At 35.5% G+C, this 16,517-nt stretch overlaps 1 protein-coding gene across 5 annotated transcripts in view; it reads right to left on the reverse strand.

Annotated features, from left to right (window-relative positions):
• Positions 1 to 4,470: 4,470 nt before the first annotated feature.
• The window catches only part of ARHGAP21 (Rho GTPase activating protein 21), an 83,996-nt gene continuing 71,949 nt past the window's right edge, over positions 4,471 to 16,517 (reverse strand). For 4 of the 5 annotated variants that reach the window (XM_039357682.1, XM_039357683.1, XM_039357685.1 and 1 more), the window contains 12 exons: positions 15,342 to 15,406; positions 15,115 to 15,263; positions 13,272 to 13,420; positions 13,003 to 13,158; positions 12,847 to 12,925; positions 11,681 to 11,754; positions 11,505 to 11,594; positions 10,435 to 10,560; positions 10,244 to 10,285; positions 9,789 to 9,894; positions 7,979 to 8,010; positions 4,471 to 6,753 (listed from right to left, as the gene is read on the reverse strand). In XM_039357682.1, coding sequence (XP_039213616.1) covers positions 5,191 to 6,753; positions 7,979 to 8,010; positions 9,789 to 9,894; positions 10,244 to 10,285; positions 10,435 to 10,560; positions 11,505 to 11,594; positions 11,681 to 11,754; positions 12,847 to 12,925; positions 13,003 to 13,158; positions 13,272 to 13,420; positions 15,115 to 15,263; positions 15,342 to 15,406 — 2,631 coding nt within the window. In that variant the 3' untranslated portion in view covers positions 4,471 to 5,190. Of the gene's footprint in view, positions 6,754 to 7,978; positions 8,011 to 8,844; positions 9,122 to 9,788; positions 9,895 to 10,243; positions 10,286 to 10,434; positions 10,561 to 11,504; positions 11,595 to 11,680; positions 11,755 to 12,846; positions 12,926 to 13,002; positions 13,159 to 13,271; positions 13,421 to 15,114; positions 15,264 to 15,341; positions 15,407 to 16,517 lie in introns of all 5 variants that reach the window. The other variant, XR_005558463.1, reaches the window with a different exon arrangement.

Consider the following 16,517-nt stretch of genomic DNA (forward strand, 5'->3'; position numbering starts at 1 on the left):
TGGAGAATTGTCGCTCCAGCACCCCATGTCTGCTATCTGCTTGCTTGTCATTGGCCTTAGAGGTCCGTTTGACCTTGGCCTTGGCTTTTGCAGGTGTATCCAGACTGGATGGCTTGTGTTTTATATTTCCACTGGAGGTGGAAGCCTGTGAAACGGTGTTATCCACCATATTGAAATAAACAATAGGAAATAAACAACAGGTGTTCACCAGGAGATCCCTGGATTTGGCCTGTATTGCAGTAGAAGAAAAGACAGGTTGTCACCAGGAGATCCCTGGATCAGTCCTGTTCTGCAGAAGAAAGGGCAGGTTTTCACCAGGAGATCCCTGGATCGGCCCTTGGTCTGGGTGGTACAGGCCTGCATGAGGGTCTGTGAGGTCCGGCCCACCATTAAGCATGGAGTTACTACGCGATATAAGCCGCGCTACGCTCAGGGGCTGTCCTCCCCATTCAATTTTTCAGGCCCACTGTAATAGAGACAATTTGGCCGAAAAGGTATCAAATTAAAGATAAGTCTATATATGAATATAGGTATATATCTTGTTTAATTTAATTCTGTTTTATTTTAATTGATTTTTTTTGACCCTCGTGTCTCACTTAGTGACGGCTAGGACAGTAAGTGCCGACCACTATGCAGACAGCGGAAAACAGGCAAGGCAAGCAGCCATCCAATCTGTTGGCACTGGATATTTAAAAGGTACTGGTAAGTCACAGTCTGGAATATTACCAGATAAAATGGAGTGAGAGACTCAAGGTATTTTCCCTATGTCCACTAGGCAACCTGAGATGGTGCCTATTAAGCAGCTGAATGAAGATCTAAAGGAATGTAATTAGAACTCCTATTCCCCCCCCCACTTAGGGAGAATCACCAAATAAGTAAGTTACTTCGTGACTGAAAAGGCTGTAATTAGGACAAAGCAGTCAATTTAATGTGTGTGATCGGGCGGAGCCCAAAATGGCGGCCGGGACAATCTGATGAGAGATGAAACAAGCTGAGAGAAAAAATCCTCTCCTGCAAGTAATCTGGTAATCAGCTCTTTTAGTCAAACAGTTCACCTGCTGTTTTTTTTTCCTTTTTTTTGGTAATTTACAGCTGACAATCAACAGTAACAAGGAAGTACTTGAGTAGTGTGAGGATCGAGCCTTCTAGAGGCTCAAAATGGTGCCCGCAGGTTGTTTGAATTGGTAACAAACCTAAGAAGGTGATTTCAGTTTTCAGCTGAAAATTAGTAGTTTAGCTTCGCATTCACAGCGAAGATCTTGGGAGGGGGTGGGGGAGGTGGATTGTAATGAGGAGGCAGCAATCTACGATCAGCTGTCTGCCTCTGAAAACTCACGGAGAAGGGAATTGATTAAGAGAGAAGAAATGGTGCAGCACTGAGCTCAGAGCTGAACCAATCCCCCCCGCCCCAGAAGGAAAAAAAGGATAGAGAAACCACGAATGGCAATAACTACCTTTTTGAATCTAAATTAGGAGCCAAATTCTCATGTGTCTTCAGGGCTGAGACCAAAGGAAAACTGGGGCATGGTCAGACCCTGCAGAGGCGTGGCAACTTTGATTGTTTGGTCTGATAGGTCTAGAAGACTAAATCAACCCTTGCGTGGAGTCTACATTCCTCTACATGCTGGAGAAGCTGTCTGTTTTCCATCCAACTGTAGAAGAACTTTTCTACACAATACAAGTGGTTCTTAACTTAGACCACAACTGAGACCCAAACCTCCGTTGTTAAGCAAGAGAGTTGTTAAATGAATCACACTCAATTTTACTTTTTTATTTTTTAAACCAAGCAAATCATTTGCAAATCATTTGCAGTTGTTAAGCAAATCATTTGCAGTTGTTAAATGTAAAAAGTGCTGAATAATTTTCATCCACCTTCCAACCTTCTCTTCTTAGGGAAGGGTGCTAAGATTGCAACTGCAGAGGGTATTGGAGGAAATAGATTATGTGAAACTTTCAGTTAGGTTTCAAGCCAGGACAGTGTGGAAATGGCAATGATTATATAGGTAGAACTCCCTAGGTAGAACTCTATGACCAAAAATATAATAGCACTTAACAAATGATACTTATTTCCAGTCCTCAAAGTTACAGCCATTGCAATGCAGTCATATGATATTTTGCCCAATCACTGCATTGCTTAGTGACAGAATTCCAATCTCAATTAGGGTCACTAAGCAAGAAATACTTATACTTTTTTTTGGGCCTCTGGAAGAACCAGGATGGTGTTGACATGATTGTAGCAATCCTTGATTTTTCAGGTTTTTCAATACCTTAAATCAGGGGTGTCAAACTGCCAGCTCACGGGCCGGATGTGTCATGTCGAAACTGCGCCCACCCCATTGCCAACAATGGGAAAAAAGTCACAATACGTCGCAACACGTCATGTGACGTTGCAAGTTTGATACCTCTGCCCTAAGTCATATTCAAACACAATTAAGAGTCTCATCATGTTATGTATGTTCATAAGGGAACTGATAACATTCTATGTAAATGATTCATTATACTGTGTGTGTGTGTGTGTGTGTGTGTGTGTGTGTGTGTGTATGTATGTATTTGTATATTATGCTGTGCCTGAGTAAGTGCTGAGATTTTTTTTTGTCTGAGGCATTAAAAAGGTGGCTCTAAGGATCCATGATGATGCCATTCCCAGTTGTCTGACATTTATTTTTTGAAAGAAAAATGTTGCAGAAGTCATGCTTGGAGACATAGAAGTGAAAAGGAGGAACTTGAAGACCAGGACAAGGAATTATTATTGGATCAAATATTTCATGTGGGTTTCAAAATAGAGGAATCTGAATGAGAAGATATTTCGCTAGAATTCAGGAGATTCATTTCTGGTGTTCATTTCATAATTAGAAACAATATTGTATGCTGAACATTGAGTTTAAATTATTTTCTATCCAAACAAAATTTAAATTCTTTTGATCTTTGCTTTATTATCTGTAAACTATTTGCAATATAAAACTTTTTTAATGGAAATGTTTATTTTGAAGTACAAACCTTTATCTTAAATGAACGTTTCATTTACATCTGTTAACTGCCCAATTTATAACTCAGAAAATTATCACCTCACAGCTTGCAACATGCTCATATTTGCAAAACTGTATATTAGCTCAAAATCCACAGGGCCAAGGGAGACCTGATATATCTATTCAAACTATTTTCCAATGCACCAAAGGCTAGACAAGAAACAATGAATGAAAACTAACCAAGGAGAGAGGCAACCTAGAACTAAGGAGAAATTTCCTAATGGTGAGAGTAATTTGATCAATGGAATAATTTGCCTTCAGAAGTTGTGGGTGCTCCATCACTGAAAGTTTTCAGAAAGAGACTGGACAACCAGTTGTCTGAAATGATACAGTGTCTCCTGCACGAGCAGGGGGTTGATCTAGATTCTAGAAGATTTCCAAGGTCCCTTTCAACTATGTTATTATTCTGTCTTCTTTGAAATAATTCCCAGGAATGGTAACTTTATCCAAAATTCCTAAAATATTTTACTTTTTATTTTTGTAAGGTAAAATGAAGGAGCTTATTTTGGTAATGAAACAAACTAAACTCCCATCAAGCTTACACAAGATTTTAGTATGCCCAAGAACAGTGTTTGAAAAATTAAAGTGTGTTATCAAATAAGTAATCCCTACAAAATTATTTATCCCATTGATTAATAAAATTTGCAAGCAAGTTCTAATCAATGAATTCACCCCCTTTTAAATAGCAAATCCCTATGCTATAACTGCTTTCAATTATCCCTTTTTATTTTATGCTTTACATAGTCATGAATATTATGAAGATACAAATTTGACATGTTTATTGTCTCTGTTAAAAGAAAAACAGTCCATACAAGAACAATCAAAACCAATTTATTTCCAGTGTTTTAAGTGGATATACACAGAAGAATGTACAGATCTGGATTTATTAAATCTTCATGCAGAATTATATTCTTGGTAAACCAGTTCTATCCACATATCCAGGATCTACTATCTACACTTCTATGTTACAACATTTATATCAAAGCTGGTGTTTGAGGAAAAGATACACACATAGTGTATTTATACTTAAGTTATTTATTTTACAGAAAGAGTAAAAATTCAAGTCACATAATACTCAAAAACTGTATTAAAATAAGAATATAAAACTCAAAAATCCAACTGGAATGCCTAAATGGAAGCTCTGTATCCATATATGTTAAATTTTGAAAAATGTAATGAAATGTCTTAACAGTAAAATGCAGCAATTTGTTCTTTATGTTTAACATAAATGTCTAAATGTAACAACTATTATGGCACCTTAACAAACCAAAAGACCTTTTTAATTTTTTAAAATTTTTGATGAGGCACTTGTTAACAACTAAACTCAAATAATATTTTTTCTTCCAACTAACAATGTTGTATTTGCATTAATGCATAGTGCATACTAACACTTTGTGTGGGGGCAACAAAGAACAAGAGAGGGGAGGGGAAGGGAGGGGAGAGGAGAGCTACTGAATTGTGGTGGTGACCATTTAATTGTCTCAAAGATACTGGTAGAATCAAGATATATCCTCCTGGCCCAGATAACTTATGAGGGTGAACATCCACAGCCAGGCTGATGTTGCCTTTGTTCATATATTGGTAGCTTTCCCCACTGAAGTGATTTAGAAATCTGAGTACTCTATGGATATTATGAACCAGAGTTCAGAAGAACTATCAGAAGAACTGGTATTATTAGCTCCAGATGATAATAACTCTGCAGGAAATGAGGACTCTGTTTTTGAGGAATCATCTAATTGGCTTACATTCTCCCTTTCAGTCTCTACAATAAAATGCATCAATTTGTTCTTTACATTTAACATAAATGTCTAAATATAACAACTATTATGGCACCTTAACAAATGAACCTTTAAAATTTTTTTTGATGAGGCACTTGTTAATGACTAAAATAAAAAGAATTATTTTTTCTTCCAACTAATAATATTTTAGCTGCATTATGCATAGTGCATACTAACACTGTGGAGGGTGGGGAAAAGCTTACAGAACAACTGAGGAAAAGAGGAAAGAAAATACGCTACTGAATTGTGGCTATTTAACTGTGTCAAAGAGACTAGCAGAATTGAAACATAATCTCCAGGGTCCCAGATAACTTATGAGGGTGAGCATCAACAACCAGGATGATGGACTTTGTTCATATTTTGGTAGCTTTCGCCACTGAAATAGTCTAGAGTACTGAGTACTCCATAGGTTTTATGTACCAGGCCTCAGATGAAGAACTACCAGAAGAACTGGTACTATCGCCTCCTGATGATAACACTGCAGAAAATGAGGATTCTGCTTTTGAGGAATCATCTAATTGGCTTACATTCATTCTTTCAGTTTTATTTATTTTGAGGTTCACTGTGTTACTCCGCAGACCCTCTTGTGCAACCCACTCTGGGTACTGGGATGGGGATTTTGCCTTCAACCGGTTTACTGCTGAAGTGTCTTTCTCCATGCTTGGGCATTTCTCTTGAGTTTTCCATGCATTCAGAACACTCAATTCCATAAAATCTCTCTGTCCTCCTAATGTGTGCCTTCGCCTGATGTTTTTTCTTTTGGAGCTCTCTGCAGAGTTCGGCTTCTGATTGCCAGTTCCAAGCATATCATCAGCAGATGATTTGAGACGTAGTTTTAATCTGTCTGGAATCTTAAGTCTCCATGTAGGTTCCTGTTTGACAGGTTCACTTCTTGATGATGTGGTTAAGCTGCTGTCTGTCTTTCCTTTCTTTATGTCCTCCTCATGTTTTGCATCCCTTGAGCCTTCATTCTCTGTTTTGTACCGGGCTGACTTTTTCCGAGATAGAGTATCACATTCAATAAGTTTGTATGAATTGAAAAGTCTGCGACTATCTAACTTTGGTGTTGAAGTTCCTCCTGAACAACTTACTTCACTTTCTTCAGAGTTCCTCCTAATGTTCTTTGCCATGTCTTGAGTCTTCTCCCTGAACAGCCTATCCACAGAAGAACTTGCTGCAAAATCAGGAAAATCATTTTCGCTGTCTGTTTCCACGGGTCGACCTTCACTGATCAGTTCACTACTTTCATCATCAGCCTCTTCTCCTTTACTCTCTGTCACCGAGTAAAGCACTTCAGGACATAGCCCTGTGGAATCTACACCAGTTAGATATGCCGTGGAGGATGTTGTGGAGTAACCTGAAGTGATGGAGCCAACATCAGCTGTTAAAAATTCACTGTGTTTATTTACAGGGCCTCCTAATCTTTTACAGGAGATTTTTTGCAGAGAAGCTTGTGAAGTGCAGCTGAGGGTAGTGCCTGAGTCCAAAATAGTTTCTTCCAACACAGAAGCAATCTGGAAATTGGACAGTTTATGGTAATCTTTTTGTGTATTTTGCCAAGAGATGAGATTTGGGGATCTTTTATATTTCCGAATATAAGATGTTGAAGGTTCTTCAGAGGACACATTCTCTTTCCTCAGCAACATTTCACCCTCGCTTGTTGCAGAAAGACTGTTAACACAGTCTTCCTTTTCTTTCGGAAATCCTGTTCTCTGCATGTCCCCTGTAGTCTCCTTCTCCAGCTCTGTTTTAGATGTGTCCTCTTTTGCTGAATCATTGCAATGGTGCTCTGCAGGCTCCTTCATAAAAAAAACATTATCCCACTCATCTTCAGAGCTGCTGGGTTGCAGTTTATCTTTTGCTTTTTTCCGCTTGCGACTGGCTGTGGCAAATATAGAGGATTTAAGCAGCTCTCTGCTATATTGATTATTTCCAGATCCCCAAGAACCCTGTATGGAAAGAAACCCATTACAAGTATTAAAAAAAAAAGAAAAAGAAATCATAGTTGTGGTTCATAATATTTTCTTCACAAATCTTCCAAAGCAAATTCATATATATATGAAACTGAGTTATATGTTATTACCTGTCATTGCTGAGTTGTTCTGCACAAATCTGCTCTAGCACCATAGCATATCAATTACATAGGTCATGGTTTCTCAGTTTGTGGCTTAGGACACTGCAGGAAGTCACAGCCATTATAAACACAAGGTTTTATGAACCTGATCAGCCTTGCATAGCCAGAACTAGATTGCTATCAAAATCTTTTCTCTTTACTTTAGTTTACCTGTACTAGTTCAGTTACAGTGATATACAGGCTTTTTTCTTTAAATGCAAACATTCATAATTTGTAAAAGCGCAGTGGCCTAAGGTGAAATGAAATGAATGTAGCACCTTTTTTTTGAAACAGTGCCAAATTAAAAATAATCTTACCAGTATATTCTTAAAATGCAGTTGATTATTTATCAAATACCAATTAACATTAATCAGAATTGCAATTTTGACTGAATGACTTTATTTTAATCAAGATTTGCAATTGTGAATGTCTCAGACCAATTAACATTAATTTTGTTCTATCATTCCTTTTTTTAAAAAAACAAAACTCATTCTGTACTGCTTAAATATTTTATAATATATTCTATATTTTCAATACAGGTTTGGTGCAGACTTGATTTTTAAAAAACTCATAAAATAAGATGCCAAGAACACAAGTATCTGTCTAATGTCTCTTACATTATATGCCACCAATTGTATCCTTTTAAGTGTAAATTCACATAATCTTCCATTCAGAGCATTTTTGGACAACAGGGGATTTGAACTTAACTTCTTTCCCACAATCTATCTTTAAAATTAATTGTTGCATCATGAATCATGCTAATGAAATAAGATTAAGCATATTACGTTTACACATAGCAAGATTAAAGTGAGTGACATAATTCTTATCCTTAATAATCAGGCCAAGAAGTACAGTGGGTTAGTCATTTTAATTCATGTATAAAAATCAGAGCCCAGTTCAAAGCTCGAAGTGGTTTAATACAAGAAAGAGAAGCTCTTTACTGTCTGAATACATTTTTATCAACAGTACATGAGAGATCTAGTATAAATAAGCCAGTGAGCCCTCTTTCAACATTGTAATGTATAGACTCATTTCTGTAAAAATACAGATGAATGATTTACCTTAGATTTTGCAAAGTCACCAGTAGCTGAATCTATTGGGGAGAAAAAAAAAAATCAACACAGCACTTCAGTCAATGTGGCACAAAGTTTTGTTTTTACTCTATACAATGCTGAAGTATGAAAGAAGACAAGCACAACAAAAGGTGAGAGCAAACAGATAACAGAAAAATTAAATAATCAGAACAGTGGATAGTAATTGCTCACAAAGATGCAAGCTGCACCACAAAAAGCCACCGCCATGAAAGGATGCTGTGAGTTGGAGGCAGAATCAGCTCAATGACAGAAATGGCAAAAAAGCCCTTTCTTCTAAATAAAACAGAAATACTAATATTTATTTAATGCTCTAAGCGCACAGCCCTGCAAAACCGCAGCTGGGGGACCTTTTCAGGACTGTACTCTGTACATTTCAGCAAATGAAATGTACATTTAAAACATCTTTAGTGCCTTAGACTACTTTCTGAAACAATTATTAAAATTCTTTTTTGCAGTTGTTTGTATGCTGTCAAATTATATTGGGCTTTATGTATTTAAAAGCCCCAGTTAACATTTCAGCGCTCCTCCGAGCTATACATTTAAGAATTTATCATTATCAAGATTTTTTTCCACAGCCATCAGTTTTGTACTCATCTCAAAAACAGAAGCGTTATTATGAAATGAAAAATGGACACCATAATTTTACTGTTTGGCAAAATAAAACAACAGAGGTTATACAATTAAAAGGGGGGTACGGAGGGGCTAGCAGAGTAACTAAAATACATTCTCCAACTTGCTAGGAGAGTGACCCCGCTGGAGAATTAATGAGCTGAACCCCATGCCATGCCCCTTTTGACACATGGCTAATGACTAAAAAAACCAGTGGACCATACCATGCTATTTCTCCTCAGGGTCTGCTTCAAAAGTAACAAGAAACAGCAGAAATACTTTTAAAAAGTAGCATTGATCTGTTCAAATACTCTTGAAAGGATAAATTTACAGTACAGATCAACTAGTCCTTTTGCATTTACAAGAAACGGGGGTTTCTGCAGACAAGGCAGCTACAATGTGGGCAACAGTCCTCCTTCTTCCTACAGTTCCAGTTGTCCATCAGTGACACCACAGAGTCCACTAGTGACATCACCGTGTGATAGACTCCTCCCACTTCTCCTATTTCAGCATCAGGACAAAGGGACTGTTTCAATAAAATGCTGAAAAAAGTTTTCTATAAACTAAAACACAAACTAGAGACAAGGTAATAACATTTGGGATAAAAACATACTTAGTGAAACAGTATGGTGGCAGTTTGTAGTAGTAGTACTTAGCTGAATAATAAGGTGGCAGTCATAAAAAAGAAAAAACATTTAATAATAAACAAATAATTAGTTGCAATATAGTTTGGAAAAATATACTTTTTAGTTGAGCAAAATGAATTTCAAAATCTTGATTTGCCTTTCTAAGTTGAAAAAAATACTATCATTAGAACAGAAATACTAAATTAGAATTTAAAACTTTCTGCCTTCTCCTCAACTACTTACAAACTAGTAGATACCTTATCCATCTCATGTGAAAAAGTACATGGGTAACCATAATCAATGATACACTTGTGACAATGCCGTTTTCTTGGTCTCAGAATTATATTGGTTGCTGAGAAAGCATTCCAACCTACGTCATGCAACATGCTCAGCTCACTGCTGACCTTTAAATAATACACCCAAGATCATGTAGATAAAGAGAGAAATTGAGTTTATTAGCAAAGAAAGAAAAAGGAGACAATTATAATAAATCATCAGAAGAGAGAATTTTCTAACCTACAAGCTGTTCAGGCAAAAGTTACCTGATACATCTCCAGGATATACTCCAATTCTTCCAATGTTGCTGAGTAAATGATCTATGCTTGGCACTGGCTGAGACTCTACTGTGTTTGCTTCCTGAACTGCTGTCTATAGTTAATAAACAAAGATTTCTTCATCATCCAATCACAGTCAGTAAACATTATTTAGAAAAATTAGTCATCTGAGAACTGAAAAGAATACCAATCTTCCTATATAACATTTTAGAAGAAAGAAAATACACAAGCTGGCATATTAAATGGAGAAAAAACTACCCTGGAAGAGAAATGTGTAACTTCATTTTATATGTTATTTTCATTACTTCATGGATAGTATGTTTTGGTGTGGTGAACAAAGAACACTGTTAGAACACATTGGAGAGAGGTGAAAATCATGTATTCATTTGTATGCTCTAAATTAAAACAGGAGGAGAATCCATTTAGTTAAGGTTAGTACTTACAAAGGGTTGTTCAGCATCTTCTTCTGCGAAAAACCAGTCATGCTACAATTCAAAATAAAAGAAGTGAAAAACTCCCCAGAAATGAAAGAATTAAAATGTGGACATTGAGATCAGAAGTACTTTATGAAAAAAAATCAAAATGGAGGCTGGACTGAACAAGCTCTCTAGCAACATGAAATGAATTCACTTACTTTTTGGATAAGTGTTTCTACAATTCTGTATTGATCTGGCATATGAGTAACCATATTAGTCATGTTATCTTCAGATGTCCTCACAAGTGTTGGACCAAATACTATTGCCAGGTTTCTTGGTTCCATCTAAAGAATAAAGTCAATAACTGTACTTACAGCAAGCACATCATTGTACTTACATAAATGTATATCTCTCTTAAAAAGCAGAAGCATCTAATAGTAGTAGCCAATGTTGCTAAATTAATCCGAGCATCCTCATTAGAAGGAAAATTCAAAGCAAAAGCTGATCAATGTATGAAACAGATTTATGTAGCAGATCAGGATCTTGCTCTTTTTAATCTGCTCCTGAATCTAATAATTCTTCAGTGTTCATAAGTAAGAGTCTAGAAAGAGAAGTCTGGTTGTATCCATTCCTCTCCTCAAACTAAAGTAGTACATGAATCTCTCAACATGTTATGAGGCTTTAATTAAATGCTGAGCAGGTGACTTTCCTATGGACTATAGTACACATTTTTTTCTCCAATAAATCTTAAAACTGTAACTACAGGACAATTTCCTAGCCATATAATGCAGCAGCTATGGGTTCTGTGTACCTAAATACATTATCTGTCCATCCAATATGTGAGAAAAGAAAAGGAACCCCCAAAACCTAATAATGTTTTTCCACAAAAATTGCAGATCAAGGTATACAACTTTAAAAAAAGAAAACAAAAATATTTTTCACCTGTAGGATAAGATGTATTTTTTGTTTGCTTTGTCTCTATGTGAAAACAACCCAGTAAGAAAGAATTCCTTTTTTTCCCAAGGAAAATTGCAGTCCTTTCCTTCTTCATTTGTTTTTTTCGTACATGCTTATATTATTGGTTTTCCTAAATGTTCACTATGCTAAAACAGCCACAGAGCCAATAAGCTGAGAAAGCAAATGCAGACTAAAATATTGACATTCCAAATAATCTGGAGTATACCTTATAGCAAGAAAAAGAATTCTATTACCACAGCTCCTAGAAGCAAGCACTGAATTTAGTTATCAGAAATATAAATTCTTGGTATACTGTAGATAAGCCAGTTACCTTGTTTTCTTCTGAATGTTCTGCTACAATTTTCAGATGTGCACAGAGAAATTTAAGTGTTTCATAATGGTGTTCAGGTAAATCATGGATCTGAAAAGGATGATATCAACATAAAATTTTAAAATAATCCCAAAATATAATTGCATCTGAGTCAATCCCTATCAAAAGCAACATACCAGGCTTTTCAATGTTTTTAGTCGCTCGACAGGATCTTCTTTTCTGTTGGCATCTATGAAAGTTGCATATCTCTCTAAAAATAAAGAAAATAATTTTATTTTAAGACCTGCATTACAACCCCCCTGCAGGAGAAAGAGGACCAACTAAGCATTAAAAATGGACTTGCATCACCAGAGTAACATAATGTTTTGCTTACTCTAACTTTGTTTCAACCAGTGTGGATAGCCTGGATCCTCTGTATAAGAACTTAGTTCGAAAATATGCCTTTACAAAACTACTGATACTGCGGGATTAGAAAAACATGGTATGATTTGCATTTATAAAGAAATGCCATTTCAAATATATACAAAGTGGCTTTTATTTGAAGTTTATATATTCTACTATGTATTTCATCTAGTTGTTGCCAATTTATTTTAATAATCCATGCAAGTGCCTCTGATCTTGTCATAGAGAAGTTATCCCTGGTATGTTTTTTTTTTTTTTGTGCTGAAATAAGTAACTAGAAAAATCCAGTAGCCCAACGACTATACCACATTGGCAGCAAATTCACAGAAATGGGGCCACTAAAAAAAGGCAAAAAAGTAGAATACTAATATATTTTTAATATTTATTTCCCAACTATTATCTTCTGACATAAATTATGACTCACCCAGTTCCCTAGCCACATATCGCAGTCCACCAGGGCTTCAAGACATGTTTGTCTTGTTCATAGAGAAAGAAAATGGATTCACCCTACAGGTTAATATGTGACTGGGAGGACTGTACAGTATTTGAATTGCTGGCTACAACCTGTATATGTGACTACCTGAAGAAATATAATGAAAAATCCAACAACTGATAATTACAATTTGGAACTGTTTATTCTATTTAGCAATAGTTGTTCATAGTCTTAGGCAGAGATAGGTCATTATGTATCAGCTTCAATTTTATAGGCTAAGTAGAATAAAACCTGGGTTTTCTACATATAAGCCAGTAATATATATCTCTGAGCAACTAACCCATCTGCCAAAGAATCCTGATCTATCTAAGCAATACTAAAATTAAGGAGAACATGTTTAACTGAATTCTAACAAAACAGTCTTCTAATTTAACTTATCATAGATAATCACTGATGTGTTTTATTCAATGGTTTTCTTTTTCCTTTCTACTTTGAATCAAAACTTACCATTAGTAAAGAGTGGTTCTGGAAGCTTTCGGAGAAAGGACTTCAATAAACTACTTATGACATTCAGGTCTCGCCATTTCTAAAAATTGAGCAAACAAAACATTATCATTAAAAAGAAATACTATGAGAATTTAGAACAGAGAGGGCAGAACTCACATCATCTTGAAGATCAATGTCGGTCATTCCTTTGTTTAGTTCTTCTTGCATATTTGAGATGGCAACATTATTTCCTGGAACCCTATAAATACCAGTATATTGAAGACCTCTCTCTTCAACTAAATTGCAGCATATTTCAACAATTCTTGGAATACACTGAAAAATCCAAAGAGGAACGAAAGTTTGTGTTTACTATTTATGTCTCTCAAAGAATATTTTTCAAAGAAATTATTAATAAGCATGACTTTATTTTAAAAAAATGAATATACCTTATTGCTCTCTGCTGGGGGACAATCAACTAGTTTGACACCAAATGTGCAAGCAGCAGATGACTTCCTCTCAAATGTTTTTTTCATGATGCTTGGAATGTTTTTTCGCCATATACCTTTATCTTTGGGTGGGCTTGTCTCATCTTTTTCTTCAAGGAAGAACAAAAAAGAAAACAAGTCATTTAAAGCCTTCAGAAAGCTAATGGAATATAACTGGATATAATGACCAAATAAACCAACAAAATAATAGATGAATATAAGATACTTAGTACACTTAAATCTTGAAACAGACTAGAGACTACGGCTTCTCCACAATCAGGCCACAGGTTTACCACAACCTTAGCAACCGATGTCTAGCAATTATATTAACTTTGAACAGAATCAAATTTAGTGGCATCTGCAATCTATATGAACAATACATGAATCAAACAATTTACAGTTTGCATATTGACACAATCAGCAAAATGATATTTGTATGTATAGTTGTGTGTGTGCATGTTTATATGCATGCGCTCATACCTATGTACATATTTGTGTGTGTATACACTCATATACCATAAGAGAAAATATATAAACAAAGAAGAAAAGGGTAAAAGACTAGAGTACAAATGAGTAAACAAGGGATTTACAAATCTCATGTAATTTTCCAGTGTATCATTACTTGATTTTGAATGCCTGAATACATTATTCAGTCACTTGGTTGCGATGGGTGGCTGTAGAAATTGAATAAATAAATGTCATTTTAAAAGCTTGAAAAGTCACTATTAAGCTCTAAGCAAAGTGCAAATATTAAGAACCATGGTTAGCACATTATAAACCATAAAATAAAATTATGAATTGTACAAAATTCTGTCCATGCTACTAAATATATTCTAATTTAGAAGTCTTGTGAAATACAAACTTTACACAGACAGAAACCCACATTTTGAATGTGGTACAAATCCATGTATTGAACTGTAATTCAAGAATGGATTCTTATCTGAATTAAACTGTGTTAAGATTTACTTTTGAGATATAAATTTATTTTGTGGGGAATATATTCCTTATTAACCTCGTATCCATACTTAAATATCTCTTCTGACTTTCAAATAACTATTAAGCTAGTAATTTTTAAAGAAATAATGCAATATTCTTGTGAGACCTAACTCAAATATTTAGCAAAAGAACATGCTATATTTATTACATTTATATAAATAAGAAAACAATTAGATGGAAATAAGCAACCTTGTTTTAAAACAGGCTGCATCAAAAACTGCTACAATGAAAAACAAAATTGTAGTTCTGAGTATAGTAATCAGAGAATGATGGTTTTATTCCTACCGATCCCACTGCCATTTCCACTTTCCTTGACAGAAGATTGCAAATATCTCCAAAGCTTCGTGACTTCATAACAAAACAGAAGATACTCTGTATTTATCAACTTTCTTTCCCAAAATTATATGGAATTATCACAACTACAGAATGAAATGGTTCTATCCTTTTTATATAGGTAACCCTAACCCCTCTGCTTCAGTCTATTTCATCCCACACTCTTTCCCACTCCCTTTTCAATTCTACCCCACATGCATGCATATTCTGAGGGGGGGGGCACATTTCAAATCACTGTTTTCCAGATTGTTTCTGATCTGGAGTTTTCTTATAAACAAGGAATAATCAAAAGTTCCCAGCACAAAAGGAGTTTCATCATCACTTATCATAGCTTAGAATGTTTATTCAATGGACTTCTAAGAATCAATGAAACTCCAAACCCCATGACACATAGTGTCCTCACCATCAGGCCTCCTTCAGTATAATAGGAAAACCTAGAGTAAGTAATAGTATTCTTATATTCAGTATACAATACCTTTAGTAAGGAATTTCTTTTCTGATTCCTCCTTAGGAGAATGTGGACTCTGAGTTCTTTGCTCAGTTTTAGTGCCAAGGAATGTCTGTCTTTTAATTAGGCTCGGTCGGGATGGTTTTGAAAGTGGCTCAGTTTTGCCACTAGAAGCACTGAAAAAAAAATATTTAAAAGCAGGAAATCCATGTAGCTGACTAACTGAGCTCTCAAATGGTACTGTGGTAGCTTACCCCATAATTGTGCTGTATTCTTTAATCTTCCGGCTAATTAGATCCCTGCTTGTGACACCTGTGTCCTGCAAATAAATAGATAACTATTTTGAAATTTCTGCTTTACACAGCTCCACAAATTAAAATTTAACTAGTCATATTCAGGACTGGACAAACTATATAGCATATAATAATGGAGAGTTATCTTATTCTACTGCACCAAAGGGAATCGGAAGTCAATGACTTTTCTTTCTTTTCCCCTTCTTTTCTACACTTTTCCCTTCTCCCCTATTTTTCCTACTATTTCCTTTTGTATTTTTGTATTTTACACTATAAACTAATAAAAAGAAAATTGAAAGATAATTATAATTTAAATAAAGAAAACACATCAAAACGGGGAGGGGAAAAATCAAATATAAAGATGAGATGCGAAAATCTCACCAGTTTTAAAACACACAATACCATACACTGGACTGCATACATATTAGTGAAACATTTCAAGAAAAGATGCAGCATTTTATACATTACACATTGGACAGTATACATGGAAAATCAAGGATGGCCTTTCAGATGTTGCTGGATATAATTGAGGCTATTGGGATTGATAGTTTTGTATCTTTTGAAGACAATAAATGTCTTTCCTGTGTTAGGAGTTGCACATATTAACTACCCAGTGTTGAATTTACTTTAACAATGGAACATCTGCAAATTGCAGGATCCAGTCTGGGTCAGTCACCGGGACCAGAAGAAGTTTTGTCTTCTGAGCCTCTGGATTCAAGCTGGAGCCCCTATCCTTGAGAAAATTCTCTCTAGCTTCCCTTTCGGATTCCAGGAGGAATCTGAAAGCTGGGAAGACAAAACTTCTTCTGGTGCCGGTGAATGACCCAGATTGGATCCTGCAACATTACTCTGGGCCCCATATATTCGCCTTCATTCATCAGCAAACTACTTATATCTGGTCACTAAATTACCTAATTCAATGGCATTATGTAAAACTGTAGCACCTTCTTGATGTTCATATAAATTGAATTGAATTGAATTCTAAACATGCAATTTTTAAAACATTTGTATTTGACTTGAACAATGATGCTCTCCATGCAGTTCAGAATCCAGAATTGCATACAGAGCTCCACAGGCAGAGAAACATCTTATCATCATTAACAAAAATGAAATTAAGAGAACACAAATCTAGCATAC

Source organism: Crotalus tigris, unplaced genomic scaffold, assembly GCF_016545835.1.
Source record: "Crotalus tigris isolate CLP2741 ecotype Arizona unplaced genomic scaffold, ASM1654583v1 scf7180000018940.2059657, whole genome shotgun sequence".
Classification (NCBI taxonomy): Eukaryota; Metazoa; Chordata; class Lepidosauria; order Squamata; family Viperidae; genus Crotalus; species Crotalus tigris.